This window comes from Coregonus clupeaformis, chromosome 14 (genome assembly GCF_020615455.1).
Source record: "Coregonus clupeaformis isolate EN_2021a chromosome 14, ASM2061545v1, whole genome shotgun sequence".
Taxonomy (NCBI): domain Eukaryota; kingdom Metazoa; phylum Chordata; class Actinopteri; order Salmoniformes; family Salmonidae; genus Coregonus; species Coregonus clupeaformis.
In genome coordinates this window covers 28,584,726-28,601,410 of record NC_059205.1, presented here as the reverse complement: position 1 = coordinate 28,601,410, position 16,685 = coordinate 28,584,726, and the positions used below count along the sequence as shown (strand labels likewise).

General features: G+C 39.7%; 1 protein-coding gene across 3 annotated transcripts in view; it reads right to left on the bottom strand.

The window, feature by feature from the left end:
- Window positions 1-6,237: 6,237 nt before the first annotated feature.
- LOC121581055 (corticotropin-releasing factor receptor 2) overlaps window positions 6,238-16,685 on the bottom strand; it is a 126,936-nt gene continuing 116,488 nt past the window's right edge. For all 3 annotated transcript variants that reach the window (XM_041896415.1, XM_041896416.1, XM_041896417.1), the window contains 6 exons: window positions 15,990-16,050; window positions 12,681-12,753; window positions 12,435-12,520; window positions 10,211-10,346; window positions 7,888-7,929; window positions 6,238-7,344 (listed from right to left, as the gene is read on the bottom strand). In XM_041896415.1, coding sequence (XP_041752349.1) covers window positions 7,204-7,344; window positions 7,888-7,929; window positions 10,211-10,346; window positions 12,435-12,520; window positions 12,681-12,753; window positions 15,990-16,050 — 539 coding nt within the window. In that variant the 3' untranslated portion in view covers window positions 6,238-7,203. The remainder of the gene's footprint in view (window positions 7,345-7,887; window positions 7,930-10,210; window positions 10,347-12,434; window positions 12,521-12,680; window positions 12,754-15,989; window positions 16,051-16,685) is intronic.

Genomic DNA, 16,685 nt, shown 5'->3' with positions numbered 1-16,685 from the left:
GGGGTCTGGGCATCTGCTCCACTTCATTCTGTCCAACCACAGTAAGAATAGTAGGAAACCCAATCTACATGTACAGTATATTATATAACCTGGCACTCTTCCTTAGGCCATCTTAAGTTACTCCAATGAGTCTAGCGTCGGCATGTAAGGCTAGCATGCCATGGCACTGGTGAAGCCAGCATCCTTCATCATGCAAATATTTATTCTATTCAATCATTTTAATGGCAGTCTGTGGTTAGAGATGTCAAGCCCTTATTAAGCCCTTATTGGGTCATACAGATTCTAATCCAAATTGAGTACTGGTATAATGAAATTGAATGAATATAATGCACAACATGCAATCCTTCTCCTCATTGTCTCCTCAGTGAATACTAATTATTGAATGAATCTGACTAAGTCTGGAAATACTTGACAAGATTGTAGGTAGCAGCCTTACAAACCAGAGAGAGTTGAATAGAATATTTATTTAAAATCTGAAGATATATTTTACCAGAAGTACATGTGTAAATGTCACGGATCCCCCCGTTCACCAGCTCCGGAGGTCTACGTCACAGGCCTTCTAGGCGTCACTGACCTGGTTCATTACCACCAACCCTGGACTGTCTTGTCTCATTACGCACACCTGTTTCCCATTCCCCCTGATTAGTATGTGTATATATGTGCCCTATGTTCCCCATTGTCCTTGTCGATTATTGTCCCATGTCCGTTGGTCTCGTGAGTACATTGTATTACAGTTTACATACCGAGTATTGTGCACTTGTTATTACGGGTCTCGTCCCGTGTATTATTTAGAGGTTTATACCTCGTTCTTTTGTTTCGGTTACATCCCTGTGTTATATATACAGTGGGGAGAACAAGTATTTGATACACTGCCGATTTTGCAGGTTTTCCTACTTACAAAGCATGTAGAGGTCTGTAATTTTTATCATAGGTACACTTCAACTGTGAGAGACGGAATCTAAAACGAAAATCCAGAAAATCACATTGTATGATTTTTAAGTAATTAATTAGCATTTTATTGCATGACATAAGTATTTGATCACCTACCAACCAGTAAGAATTCCGGCTCTCACAGACCTGTTAGTTTTTCTTTAAGAAGCCCTCCTGTTCTCCACTCATTACCTGTATTAACTGCACCTGTTTGAACCCTGTCCACACACTCAATCAAACAGACTCCAACCTCTCCACAATGGCCAAGACCAGAAAGCTGTGTAAGGACATCAGGGATAAAATTGTAGACCTGCACAAGGCTGGGATGGGCTACAGGACAATAGACAAGAAGCTTGGTGAGAAGGCAACAACTGTTGGTGCAATTATTAGAAAATGGAAGAAGTTCAAGATGACGGTCAATCACCCTCAGTCTGGGGCTCCATGCAAGATCTCACCTCGTGGGGCATCAATGATCATGAGGAAGGTGAGGGATCAGCCCAGAACTACACGGCAGGACCTGGTCAATGACCTGAAGAGAGCTGGGACCACAGTCTCAAAGAAAACCATTAGTAACACACTACGCCGTCATGGATTAAAATCCTGCAGCGCACGCAAGGTCGCCCTGCTCAAGCCAGCACATGTCCAGGCCCGTCTGAAGTTTGCCAATGACCATCTGGATGATCCAGAGGAGGAATGGGAGAAGGTCATGTGGTCTGATGAGACAAAAATAGAGCTTTTTGGAAACATCATTCTTTGGGGATACTTTTCTGCAAAGGGGACAGGACGACTGCACCGTATTGAGGGGAGGATGGATGGGGCCATGTTTCGCAAGATCTTGGCCAACAACCTCCTTCCCTCAGTAAGAGCATTGAAGATGGGTCGTGGCTGGGTCTTCCAGCATGACAACGACCCGAAACACACAGCCAGGGCAACTAAGGAGTGGCTCCGTAAGAAGCATCTCAATGTCCTGGAGTGGCCTAGCCAGTCTCCAGAACTGAACCCAATAGAAAGTCTTTGGAGGGAGCTGAAAGTCTGTATTGCCCAGCGACAGCCCCGAAACCTGAAGGATCTGGAGAAGGTCTGTATGGAGGAGTGGGCCAAAATCCCTGCTGCAGTGTGTGCAAACCTGGTCAAGACCTACAGGAAACATATGATCTCTGTAAATTGCAAACAAAGGTTTCTGTACCAAATATTAAGTTCTGCTTTTCTGATGTATCAAATACTTATGTCATTTTATAAAGTGCAAATTAATTAATTAAAAATCATACAATGTAATTTTCTGTCTCTCACAGTTGAAGTGTACCTATGATACAAATTACAGACCTCTACATGCTTTGTAAGTAGGAAAACCTGCAAAATCGGCAGTGTATCAAATACTTGTTCTCCCCACTGCAAAATCGGCAATGTATCAAATACTTGTTCTCCCCACTGCAAAATCGGCAGTGTATCAAATACTTGTTCTCCCCACTGTATATGGGGAGAAGCCCAAAACATACGTGTTTGTTTTGGGCTTCGTCCCCGTCATTTTCCATGACGTACCTTATGTTGGGTAGAGTAATAAAAAACCTCTATTACGCATTCCTGCGCCTATCTTCTATCAGTATACAACGTGACAATAAATGCATATCAATCACACATATCAGTACAACAACTAATGTAGAAACATAGTTTTGGCTCTTTACACAATGTTTTTCTATAAGGCAACATTGGTATTTCAACAAAATGCCAAAATGCATTTATGTACATTAATACGTCATTAATTCAAACCTGCATAAGAGAATGGTGACGCTATACAAAATTTGAAAAAGGCCGGAAAAAGTGCACTGACAAAAAGTAAACGTATGCAGGTAAACATGTTTCATATCTTTGGTGAAAATGTCATTTTGAATGAATGAATCATTATATATTCATAAAATAATTTCAGAATTGAAACAAATAAATGTTTTAAGTTTCAATCTCAAGTTTTAGTTGGATTTTCATTGGTGAATTTAAAACTCTGCTGATCTTTTATTAACTTTCATGGGAGTGCTGTAGTATGTATATTCAATAGACTAAAAACATCATGGAAAGTACAATTTAAACTGTAAAGTAAGTGATGGTGATACAAACAAGTAAAATATTATTAAAAATTTAAATATTCATATCTTTCTATGATTGCGTAGGATGGTCATAAGTATACATATAACCTGAATGCTCTGAATGTTCTTAATGAATTACTACTGTCACTCTAACGGTAAAAGAGAAGAAAAAAATCTATCTTTACTTCATAAAACAGGTACAAATACTGTATTGATTACAATATACAACAAACTTTAAAAGAGTTTTCATGTACAGTACAACGACACATTTTTGTTATACATGTTTTATCGCACTCTTTGAAGATGTACTCTTATTTTCAGACGTTCTCAACTAGAACCCCTAGATATGAGTAAAACGACTCCAATATAAACATTCAACATGGAGTCACCTCGCAAACATAAATAACAAAATGATGTTCAACCAACAGGGTTTAGTGGTTTAGGACAAGAAAATAGCAAAAATATTTACAGTTTTTCACATACAGTTGAAGTCTGAAGTTTACATACACCTTAGTCAAATACATTTAAACTCAGTTTTTCACAATTCCTGACATTTAATCCTAGTAAAAATTCCCTGTCTTAGGTCAGTTAGGATCACCACTTCATTTTAATCATGTGAAATGTCAGAATATTAGTAAAGAAGGATTTATTTCAGCTATTATTTTTTTCATCACATTCCCAGTGGGTCAAAGGTTACATACACTAAATTAGTATTTGGTAGCATTGCCTTTAAATTGTTTAACTTGGGTCAAAAGTTTCGGGTAGCCTTCCACAAGCTTCCCACAATAAGTTGGGTAAATTTTGGCCCATTCCTCCTGACAGAGCTGGTGTAACTGAGTCAGGTTTGTAGGCCGCCTTGCTCGCACACGCATTTTCAGTTCTGCCCACAAATGTTCTATAGGATTGAGGTCAGAGCTTTCTGATGGCCACTCCAATACCTTGAATTTGTTGTCCTTAAGCCATTTTGCCACAACTTTGGAAGTATGCTTGGGGTCATTGTCCATTCGGAAGACCCATTTGCGACCAAGCTTTAACTTCCTGACTGATGTCTTGAGATGTTGCTTCAATATATCCACATAATTATCCTTCCTCGTGATGCCATCTATTTTATGAAGTGCACCAGTCCCTCCTGCAGCAAAGCACCCCCACAGCATGATGCTGCCACCCCTGTGCTTCACGGTTGGGATAGTGTTCTTTGGCTTGCAAGCAACGCCCTTTTTCCTCCAAACATAACGATGGTCATTATGGCCAAACAGTTCTATTTTTGTTTAATCAGACCAGAGGACATTTCTCCAAAAAGTACGATCTTTGTCCCCATGTGCAGTTGCAAACCGTAGTCTGGCTTTTTTATGGTGGTTTTGGAGCAGTGGCTTCTTCCTTGCTGAGCGGCCTTTCAGTTTATGTCGATATAGGACTCATTTTACTGTGGATATAGATACTTTTGTACCTGTTTCCTCCAGCATCTTCACAAGGTTCTTTGCTGCTGTTCTGGGATTGATTTGCACTTTTCGCACCAAAGTACGTTCATCTCTAGGAGACAGAACACGTCTCCTTCCTGAGCGGTATGACGGCTGCGTGGTCCCATGGTGTTTATACTTACGTACTATTGTTTGTAGAGATTAAGGTGGTACCTTCAAGCGTTTGGAAATTGTTCCCAAGGATGAACCAGACTTGTGGAGGTCTACAATTTTTATTCTGAGGTCTTGGCTGATATCTTTTGATTTTCCCATGAGGTCAAGCAAAGAGGAACTGAGTTTGAAGGTAGGCCTTGAAATACATGCACAGGTACACCTCCAATTGACTCAAATGATGTCAATTAGCCTATCAGAAACTTCTAAAGCGATGACATCATTTTCTGGAATTTTCCAAGCTGTTTAAAGGCACAGTCAACTTAGTGTATGTAAACCTCTGACCCACTGGAATTGTTATACAGTGAATGATAAGTGAAATAATCTGTCTGTAAACAATTGTTGGAAAAATTACTTGCCAAAACTATAGTTTGTTAACAAGACATTTGTGGAGTGGTTGAAAACTGAGTTTGAATGACTCCAACCTAAGTGTATGTAAACATCCGACTTCAACTGTAGTTTATAGGCAATTTATTTAGATCTTGTGACTGTTTGCTTGAAAACTATTTGCTTGAAAAGTTTGTGATGTTCAACAGAGGTATTGTGCATGTGGAGTGAGTCATGTTTATGAAAATATAACACAGGAAACTGGTACAAAGTCAACTCTTCCAGAAAATTATACATCAAGCAATCAAGGGGTGCAAACTCTAATGGACATGACAGGTTCATAATTTATTCTATGCTACCATATTATTTTCACAGTAATTACTGAATGATGATGAGAAAAATACCTGACCTTCCTGAAGTAAATCTGTAATTACAAGCCCCGTGTAGCTCAGTTGGTAGAGCATTGGGCTTGCAACGCCAGGGTTGTGGGTTCATTTCCCACGGGGGGGCAGTATGAAAAATGGTATGCACTCACTAACTGTAAGTCGCTCTGGATAAGAGCATCTGCTAAATGACTAAAATGTCCCCCAAAATGTCAATTTGAGAAATTATAATTGGCTGTTGTACAACATAAACGTGGTTATATTTCAATGCCAGGAAAATGTGTAAAGCAATAATTAATTCGGACTTTGTCACTGAGCCCGTACCTAAGTTATTTTTAAAAACAGCAACTCACAACAGATGTTATATAATTTAATTTGAGCATCTTGCGTACTATATACTCCCAAAGTAACTAAACTATGAGGTGCCTTGTTGCTTATAATCCTAAATAGATTTATACAATGCATTAAACAAATACCCTAGATCAGTGAGCTTGTACTCAATGTCATCTAATTGCATAATTTATACAATTCCACATTTTAAGAACTTAATTCCCTGGGTGCATGGGTTCTACTGTTCTATTTTCCAGAGCTGCTCACTGCTGCCTGAATAAAAAGGCATGCCTAAGTGTCTGGATCTTGTATTATACTGCAGTGAGCCTGGAGGGAGAGGAGGATAACACCCAAGCAGGTCAGACCGTCGGTCAGGCATTACCGGGGCAGAGCTGACACTGATTAACTGCGGCATATTGGGATTTGAAAGAGAGAAAATAACTATGTGAAAAGGATTTAATGCATGCACAATGTACGGTACCTTTAAATTACTCCTATTTCTCTTGACTTGGGACAGCTGTGGGATTGCGTGGACTGAAATCAGGGTCTGCGACACTAAAACAGTTTTTAAATGTTCAGTGTTTAAATAAGTGTTATGTAAAAGTATCAGAATCACAGTCCCATCACCATTATTTACATAAGATAATATATATAATCTGAAGTCAAACCCAGTGAAAGATAGCTTTGATTTATGATTACTCATCCACATAAGAGCAGCCTTAGGGTTTTCTATACAGAAGTGAGAAAAACACATCATTGACATGATGCTGTTCAAAAGCATTTGAGAGTGATTGGCAGGGAACAATCTTAAAATAAATTAGCCTGAAAACATTTATACACTTGAATAGCTCTTAGGATGACATTTTGACAACGCAAAAAAAGTGGTACTGATGACAACCCAAACGATATCACTTTGATTCTGCACGTTCCTTATTTCCTTGGGTATTAACAGTATAATTTGACCTCTCGCATTGCATCTCAAGCTCAGTCTGCAACAGACACAGAATGCAATTTCATCCTGTGTCCGCACTGTTTATGCACATTCCTGCTTATCCCTGCCCTCTGATAGACATGAAACAATTAAGGGTTATGGAGATAAATGCTGCTACAAGTACAGTAGAGTACTGAGAGTGATTAGGGTCTCTTTTGACACTAACATTGCATGTTTTGCCTCGTCAGGATTGGTCCTTGAAAGGTTGACCTTCCTGACCTATTAAAATCCAACCTGGTGTACTACAGCATGACAACAGCTATTAATGCATTGTCAGTGGGACTTTGACTCTGCATTTGGTGAGGCGGCATGGCCCATCTGTTCTGAATTTACTTCTGTGTCACACGTCCAAGGAGGTCGTGTTACAGTATTGTAATTCAGAAATCCTAATGGTCTCTTCCTCAAAGCGTTCTGTATCTGTCCTTATGCAGCTGGGGTAAGAAATAAAGGAAATAGACAAAGTTTATGGAGAGGTGCTTCAAGACAAGTCTCTTCCCTAGAAAAATTACATTTCCAAAGGTGACCTTTGAACTTGGTCAAACGGCTGTGGTCTGTTTTATACTATGGAAGCTGATCCTGGTGGGTGAGGTGGGGAGGGACATGGCACGTGCCACGCGCACTCTCAGGGCATGGTTGTCCTGCCAACGATGCCATCTTTTCCTGGCTGCTGAGCGCACCTGAAAGACGACAATTAAATACTGTATTAGTAGTGGGCAGTCAGTCTATCTGGTAGGACACACAATATCTAGGGCACAGGAAATCTCTTGAACTTAAATTGACATATGATTAAGCATCAACAAACAATCTTTACAAAACAGTACAGAACCACACATTTCAGATACAGTGAATAGCTTCCAAAGTATCCACAGTAGACTTCAATCAGTCTTTTTTTCATGTGTCTATACCAATGAAAGCTTCATAGATGCAGTTGAGAACAGCAGCAGCAGGAGGGAGCTACATTTTCCACCATTACTGAATGACTCATGACCCTTTTTATGGCACTTAATGAATTTCAAGAATGATGCCTAAAGTAAGGGGGAAAGATGGGGGAAATAGGCCTAGAAAGAGCATCTTCAGTAAAGCAAAAAATAGCCTGCAGGATAATGATGGCCTTCCGTGAGAGAGTTAAAAGTAGGGTCTCAGGACTTTATGTCCACTGCCTCTCATAATGGTCTGCCACACAGCGAAGCCCACCCTTGAAAAGATCATTGTTGACTCACCTCGCCATTAAGAAAGCAGTAGAATACTGACACAAAGAACCCCTGGAAAACAAGACGGGACAATGTTGAATGTACAAAATGGACCTTCATATGTAGAATCTGTTTTTATTGATCTTTATGAATTCCCTCAAATGACGATGTACAATAATCAATTCACTCAAATAGGGGTCAAGTCACTCAAATAGGGATGTACAATATTGGAAAACATCACCTATTGGTCAGATATTTTATAGTGAGTCCAAATAATCAGACTGCCACTCAAGGTGTGCTAGCAATAGGCATTTGTTGTGGCGGTCAGTACCGTTTAAGATGAAGAAGGACTATTTTTGTTTTTCATGAGCATGGCCTTATTTCTATGAAAGCATATTGGATGACTGTCATTCATATTCCATTCACCCAGTTCAATGTAACAGTGATAGGTTTAGGCTACTACATGAAACTAGTATAACCATTGTCCTTATACCCATCATGAGGTTGCTACAACCTAGCCTATGAATGAAAGTTTACAACGTAGAGGTGACAGACAGTGACACATTCAATACTGCCTTGCATACTATTGCCTGCATCTAGCTGATATACTGTAGGGTGTAATCATTAGTCCAACAGTTGCAAATGAGAGTTTCTATTGGACAAATTCAGGTATGTTTATCCCTGTTTTGTTTTTCAACAGAATCAGCAGAATGAATACACCCCTGATCACGCGTAAACACAGCAGACTTTCATAGCAGCCACATTGTATTCCTTCTCACCTCTATGCACTCTCCTCCTCTCACCCTTTCCCTTTGCTTGTGGACTTCAACGCACAACACATCAGGCAAAAAAAAACTTTCCAAGCCAAACCATATCTTAACCGCTACACACAGCCTACATCATTGTCAACATATTAGCTAGAGTCATAGTCAACATAGCACATAGAACTAACGCGTTAGTAAACCCACTACAATCATACAGTAACGTTACAGTGGACAGTCAGTAAGCAGTTTAGCACTTACACCGGTGGGCCCCAGTGGCAATAAATTAGTATAACCAAAGCTTACCTTGACTTGGAAGAGTTTCAGTGTTGTGTTGGATAGTCATAGCCAGCTATAATATAGCATCCCTCTGTTTGAGCAGGGTGTTTGATTAGGCTAAACTACCTACCTGCATTTGCTAGCTAAGTAAGTAAACTTAAAGTGAAAAAAAAGATACAATCTCTCTCTTACTTCTCCTTCATTTTGGATGAAATTAGTTTGTTCAAAACTGTTCAACTATTGTCTTTCTCTCTCTTTGAGCCAACTACTCACCACATTTTATGCACTGCAGTGCTGGCTAGCTGTAGCATATGCTTTCAGTACTAGATTCATTTTCTGATCCTTTGATTGGGTGGACAACATGTCAGTTCATGCTGCAAGAGCTCTGAGGACGTCCTCTGGAAGTTGTCATAATTACTGTGTAAGTCTATGGAAGGGGGTGAGAACCATGAGCCTCCTAGGTTTTGTATTGAAGTCAATGTACCCAAAGGAGGACGGAAGCTAGCTGTCCTCCGGCTACACCATGGTGCTACCCTACAGAGTGCTGTTGAGGCTACTGTAGACCATTGTAAAACAGTGTGTTTTAATCAATTATTTGGTGACGTGATTATATTTAGCATAGTTTTATCTAAAACATAAAATTTTTAAAATGTTTTACCATTTTTATTTTTATGAAATTCACTGAGGAGGATTGTCCTCCCCTTTCTCCTCGGAGGAGCCTCCACTGGTGTTTACAACATATTTTCTGCCCCAATGAGTAACTTTTAAAAAGTGTATAGAAATGACAAAAAAGCAATTGAGTCAATGATTCACAAACAAAGAAAAAGTCTACACTGCATTTCACATTCAGGGCAGTCTGCATTTCACATTTCAACATAGCAATAATAGGAGTACTGATTAATGATGGAACAGTCTTTTGTAAACTATTTTTATAAGAATAGTCTAAAACTGTTATAAAACTGACCTCTATTCTCTACACACCTTCACTGAGCACCATTAATACAGTACCTTCTCCCCACGCCTTGCATTGTGGAGCAAAGGTTTACACTGAGAATACTCACTGTGGACAAACTCACGCCCACATACGTCTCCAGATACATTCTCCTGACAGCTCAGAACACTTGATAGTAAAGCAACGAGGGGCAGGTTTACAAAGCCTTACAATAGTACAAAGGGCCCTTCTTCCACAGGCTATAAAACCTATAAAAACTCAAATGAACAGTATATTAAAGATAAAGAATATGATACAGATTTAAAAGGTTCAAGGTTTTTGTGTTCTTGGGAAGATGGGAGCAACTTGGTAAAGATCTTACCTGAAATGACTGTAGAAATGAATTGAAATAAATAAAAACTATTTGCGAGATGTCGTCCTCCCCGGGATTCACAAAAAATAGCATGTAGGTGATCCCCAGAAGAGGCAGTAGCACTAATGTCGCTTTTACCGCTTTTCTGTGAAGGAAATAACAGAAAAACATCAGTACTCCAATTTAGTTACAAAAGTAATTGGTGAAAGGGGTTGCTTCTAAAAGGAAGCTGTGTAAAGGTTTATATGTACAGTATGTACAGTGGGGGGAAAAAGTATACTTATTTTCCACCATAATTTGCAAATAAATTCATTAAAAATCCTACAATGTGATTTTCTGGAGAAAAAAAAACTCAATTTGTCTGTCATAGTTGATGTGTACCTATGATGAAAATTACAGGCCTCTCTCATCTTTTTAAGTGGGAGAACTTGCACAATTGGTGGCTGACTAAATACTTTTTTCCCCACTGTATGTCAATACAAAAAAGCACTCCAAGACCCAAAGTGTATTTTTGGAGGTTGCTTGCTATTTACCATTTCTCACCAAGGCTGTTGATAAAATATCCTAAATAATGAACATCAGAGATACACATTCTTAGCTAGTATAGTTAGAACCCCATCCTATGAGACTACTGCCTCACAAGGCTCCTTTCTATCAGCTCAATTAAGAGGGAGTTTAATGATATTGTTCACAATGTCGCCCAAAGCTTGCCTCCATCAGGTTGATGACAGAAAGGAGTTTATTGTTTAGGGTTTTGCGGCCAAAACAACAATCTGACAATATAAGCGGTCTATTTGAGTATCTGGTTGCAAATAGAAAATCTCTCTGGGAGACAGTCTTTCATTCTTAATTTCCTTGAATTACGATGGGATTTCAGGTCATCTACCTAAGCAGTGAAGCAGCTGATGGCCCCGTTTACACATCAAATAGCACATTAACCTACTGTAGCTCAGGATATAAATCCACTGTTTGACTTTGAGTAGGGAACCCAATGTCAGCAATATCAGCATTGGAGTAATAGAGCCCTATTCTAGACAGAGGTCTGCAGACTTTGCTGGGAATTGAGATGTCCTCTTTTGAGTTTTCAAATAATCCACCATGAAAAAGAGCTTCAATGTGAATCGAGGACGATGCAAGTTGTTCAAGGAATAAGATACGCAAGGCTATTAGACACTGTGCAACATCAGCAGTTAATTTGTAATAAAAAAGAGGGGTTCTGTATCAAACAGAAAAGATCATCACGGAAAATGGTGTGTGTATGTGTGTGTGTGTGGGGTCATATCTTTATAGGAATGTTATGAAATGGTGCGTGCAAGTTGAGTACAGATTGAAGTGATTAATCCCTGATAAAGCAGCTGACCTTATTATCACTTCGTTGAGTAGGAGGAATTTGTTAAACAAATGCCTCATTAATTGCTCCATAAACTGTGAATGTGGAGGGGAGGTTGTAATAACTGCAATAACTGTGGGTTGGCAGTCTCACATCACAATACAATATATCCGACTAAGGACGAAGACCATGTTAGGACAAAGACCATGTTGTTTGAAATTATATTTTGTCACCTTTATTGAAAGTTTATTAAAAGCTTTATTGCGTATGGAGCAATCAAATAGTGAGCGGACGTTCACCTTTGGTGAATCCTGTAAGGCACTGGTTTAGGCCAGGTGTTTTTTTTCTTCCCCAGACTGTCTTCAGTGCACCAGCATCAGAGGGAATAACAAAATGTTAGAAAACCAGATACGGGTGTTCTGTGGTGATAACGTTCTTGGAAAGACCTGTGCCTCTCTCCTATTCATTCACATAGCCTGTCTGCTGAAATTATTGGAAAAGATTGTTCCTTTTAGCAAAATGTCACTTCTGGATGACTCTTGATATTTGCAACATTTTGGTACAGTCAAAATGTATTTAAGAATCCTCCTTTGACATTAGGCTGGATTCCTTCTGAGGTCTAAATGAGGGGTTTAAATAATTTACTCTAATAACTCCTCAAACTCTCTATAGGGAATCTCTTTGAGTTTTTATAGGGCAAAAATCTGCTAGATTAAAGCTCAATTGTTCAACATTAACTAACGAACGCTTCCACTTTCTCGCTTAAAAACACTGGGGGAAGCAATGGAGGCAAAATGCAGAATATTATCTTATTATTTTAGCATGAATATTAAATGGAGGTCAAGTAATCTTAATATGGCATGCGATATTCCAAACAACAACCCCACAGGAGTAGTGACTCACCTGTACTGTATAGTTTCTGATGTGGTAGAAGCTCTCAACTTGGTCATAAGGATTCTTACTATGTTGAAGAGGAAAACGAAGTTTATCTAGCAGAGAATACAGATGGAAAACATTAATTAAGAGTTCATTATGTAGAACAGGATGTTTAAATAATGAACAAATAATTAAAGGAACTGAAATGTGTTGCGGTTGCATTAGGGCAGTTTAAGAAAGAAAACAGTGAGAGACAATGGTATTGTTACCTACCAAAAGGACAAGGATGACCGGCCCTTGATAAATGTAGTCAATATACTTTCCAGGTTCTTTACCAAACCAGCATCTGTTGACAAACATTCAAATAAAGGGTTTTTGAAGTGTAGCATATTAAACGTAACATCATTTTTATCAATCTATATTCCATTATTAGCAAAACAATTTTGGAGCATTATCAATTGCTATCATTGCTACAATTGAAGTTTAATTTATAAATTGGAGATTAAATGCACTCTTTCGGTTAGCCAAGAAGTGCCTTGATAATAGCATCATAAACAGCACAGTCAAAACTTATAAAACAGGACCTCTAACTATTGAACTGAAGTTTGACTTTATTCTATTAAAAAGGACAGAAATTCAATTTTCAAATACACTGAGCCATCGATTGACTTTTCATAACCTCTTTAGATAACATAAATTATCCTCTTGTAAATGTTACAATGAATGCCCCTTTGACACCTACAATAGAGTAAATTGCTGATTCACCTTGAATCAGTATTGGTAGTGTTTCCACAATACTAAACGGATTCAAGTACTACTCTGTACTACAAAGGGTATAAGACATCTTTCAAGGTTTATCTGTGACTAACACATTTTCAATTTTCAATTTTAGTCATTTATCAGACGCGCTTATCCAGAGCGACTTACAGTTAGTGAGTGCATACATTTTCATACTGTGGCATACATGTACAGATGTAGGATCTTAATCAGGAAATACAGGAAATGTAAAACGTGTAGTTTTAAAACGTGTAGTTTTCATTTCCACTTTGACATTTCAGACTTGATTTTCCCTTATGGAAATTGTATCAACCCCTACAGAAATGTCCATTAATTATAATCCACATAATAATTCACATTTCTTGTTGCTAAAGGATTATATTTCTGCTGTAGCAAACTGGCTCAAATTAAGATCCTACATCTGTATAGGTTTCTTTGCACTCCATCAAAGGTCATTACCCTTCACCTTCAACCAACCCTCAGCCTTTCAAATCAAATCAAATCAAATTGTATTTGTCACATACACGTGTTTAGCAGATGTTATAGCGGGAGTAGCGAAATGCTTGTGCTTCTAGCTCCGACAGTGCAGTAATATCTAACAAGTAATATCTAACAATTCCACAACATATACCCAATACACACAAAACTAGTAAGGAATGGGATTTAAGAATATATACATATATGGACAGGCAATGACAGAGCGGCATGGACTAAGATACAGTAGAATATTATAGAATAGAATGCAGTATATACATATAAGATGAGTAGTGCAAGATATGTAAACATCATTAAGGTGACTAGTGTTCCATTTCTTAAAGTGGCCAGTGATTTCATTAGGCAGCAGCAGCCTCTAATATGCTAGTGATGGCTATTTAACAGTCTGATGGCCTTGAGATAGAAGCTGTTCTTCATTCTCTCGGTCCCAGCTTTGATGCACCTGTACTGACCTCGCCTTCTGGATGATAGCGGGGTGAACAGGCAGTGGCTCGGGTGGTTGATGTCCTTGATGATCTTTTTGGCCTTCCTGTGACATCGGGTACTGTATGTGTCTTGGAAGGTGGGTAGTTTGCCCCCGGTAATGCGTTCGGCAGACCGCACCACCCTCCGGAGAGCCCTGCGGTTGCGGGCGGTGCGGTTGCCGTACCAGGTGGTGATACAGCCCGACAGGATGCTCTCAATTGTGCATCTGTAAAAGTTTGTGAGGGTTTTAGGTGCTAAGCCGAATTTCTTCAGCCTCCTGAGGTTGAAGAGGCTCTGTTGCGCCTTCTTCACCACACTGTCTGTGTGGGTGGACCATTTCAGTTTGTCGGTGATGTGTACGCCAAGGAACTTGAAGCTTTCCACCTTCTCCACTGCGGTCCTGTCGATGTGGATAGGGGGGTGCACCCTCTGCTGTTTCTTGAAGATCATCACCTTTGTTTTGTTGATGTTGGGTGAGAGGTTATTTTCCTGGCACCACACTCCCAGAGCCCTCACCTCCTCCCTGTATGCGGTCTCATCATTGTTGGTAATCAAGCCTACTACTGATGTGTCGTCTGCAAACTTGATGATTTAGTTGGAGGCGTGCTTGGCCACGCAGTCATGGGTGAACAGGGAGTACAGGAGGGGGCTGAGCACGCACCCTTGTGGGGCCCCAGTGTTGAGGATCAGCGAAGTGGAGATGTTGTTTCCTACCTTCACCACCTGGGGGCGGCCCTTCAGGAAGTCCAGGACCCAGTTGCACAGGGCGGGGTTCAGACCCAGGGCCTCGAGCTTAATGATGAGCTTGGAGGGTACTATGGTGTTGAATGCTGAGCTATAGTCAATGAACAGCATTCTTACTCTATACTGATGTTTTGCCAGTTTAATTGCCTTGCGGAGTGAGAAGCTACACTGTTTGTATTCTGCCATATTCCCAGTCACCTTGCCATGGTTGAATGCGGTGGTTCACGCTTTTCAGATTTGCGCGAATGCTGCCATCTATCCACAGTTTCTGGCTAGGGTAGGTTTTAATAGTCACAGTGGGCACAACATCACCTATACACTTCCTGATAAACTCAGTCACCGTTTCAGTGTATTCGTCAAAATTATTTTCGGAAGCTACCCGGAACATATCCCAGTCCGCTTGATCAAAACAATCTTGAAGCGTGGATTCCGATTGGTCAGACCAGCGTTGAATCGTCCTTAGCACGGGTACTTCCTGTTTGAGTTTCTGCCTACAGGAAGGGAGAAGCAAAATGGAGTCGTGGTCAGATTTGCCGAAAGGAGGGTGGGGAGGGCCTTATAACCATCCTGGAAGTTCGAATAGCAATGGTCGAGGATTTTGGCGAGCGAGTACAACAGTCGATATGTTGATAGAACTTCGGCAGCCTAAGCCTCAAATTTGCTTTGTTAAAATCCCCGGCTACAATAAATGCAGCCTCAGGACATGTGGTTTCCAGTTTGCATAAGGTTCAGTGAAGTTCTTTGAGGTCAGCCGCTGGAATCAGTTCAGTTGCCCTGGGGAGAGCAAACAAAGGATCTGCTTCAGGAAAGTCGTATTCCTGGTCGTAATGCTGGTGAGTTACCGCCGCTCTGATATCCAATAGTTTTTCCCGGCTGTATGTAATGAGGAAAAAAACTTTCTGAGCGAATAATGTAAAAAACAATAAATAAAAAAACAAAATACTGCAAAGTTTCCTAAGAGCTAGTAGCGAGGCCGCCATCTTCGTCGGCCTCGCGACTAGAATTGTTAGTCAGATACAACAAAATACAAAAACACAAACAACTAATTATAAAATGCTTGAGATTCCATTGTTGTTGTTTAAATTGAAACTGTGCACTTACTGTTCATTTTCATTATAAAGCTTCCCAATGGCCCAAGCAACAATAATAGGACATGGAAGGCCTGAAAGAAATAAATAAATGAATTTACATATTTACCAATATTGTGAAAGTCAGTGCCAACCCTGCTCCGGAGCAAAGAATCTTAGCCCAGGGATAAAGAGGCTGTTAGCCCTGGGCTAAGTGCAGTGTAAATGTGGCTAATTAGAATCAGGCTGCGGTGTTTAGAAGCTATTACAGAGATGAAATAAAGGGATCTGTTGAGGCCAGTTGGATTCTTCCAGTTCTACTTTGATCTGGCTTAAGGACTTCTTATCTTGTTGGTCCCCAGTGTTGGACAGATAAAGTGAAATCTGTTCCACTTGCTACATTTCTTAATAAGTGACCGCTAAGGATCTGAAGAAGCTGGGCACTGATGACATTGATAACTTTTATAACTGGTTGGAGTGGATCTACTAAATCAATGTGTTTAAAAATGTTATTATGCGTTATTATGACCCAATTAGTATTTAACTTAAACTAACCACCATGACTACAGATATCAAAGTTTTATCATATTTGTTAGTACAAAGGAAGTAACAAAATCCACCAAAGCAATTCCTCTCTGTGAAGGAAAAAAAAAAATTAATTTGCTTTTTGTTTACTTGATTTACTGATTATTAAGAGGATGACAGTAATCAATAAGAACAAAAAAAATAA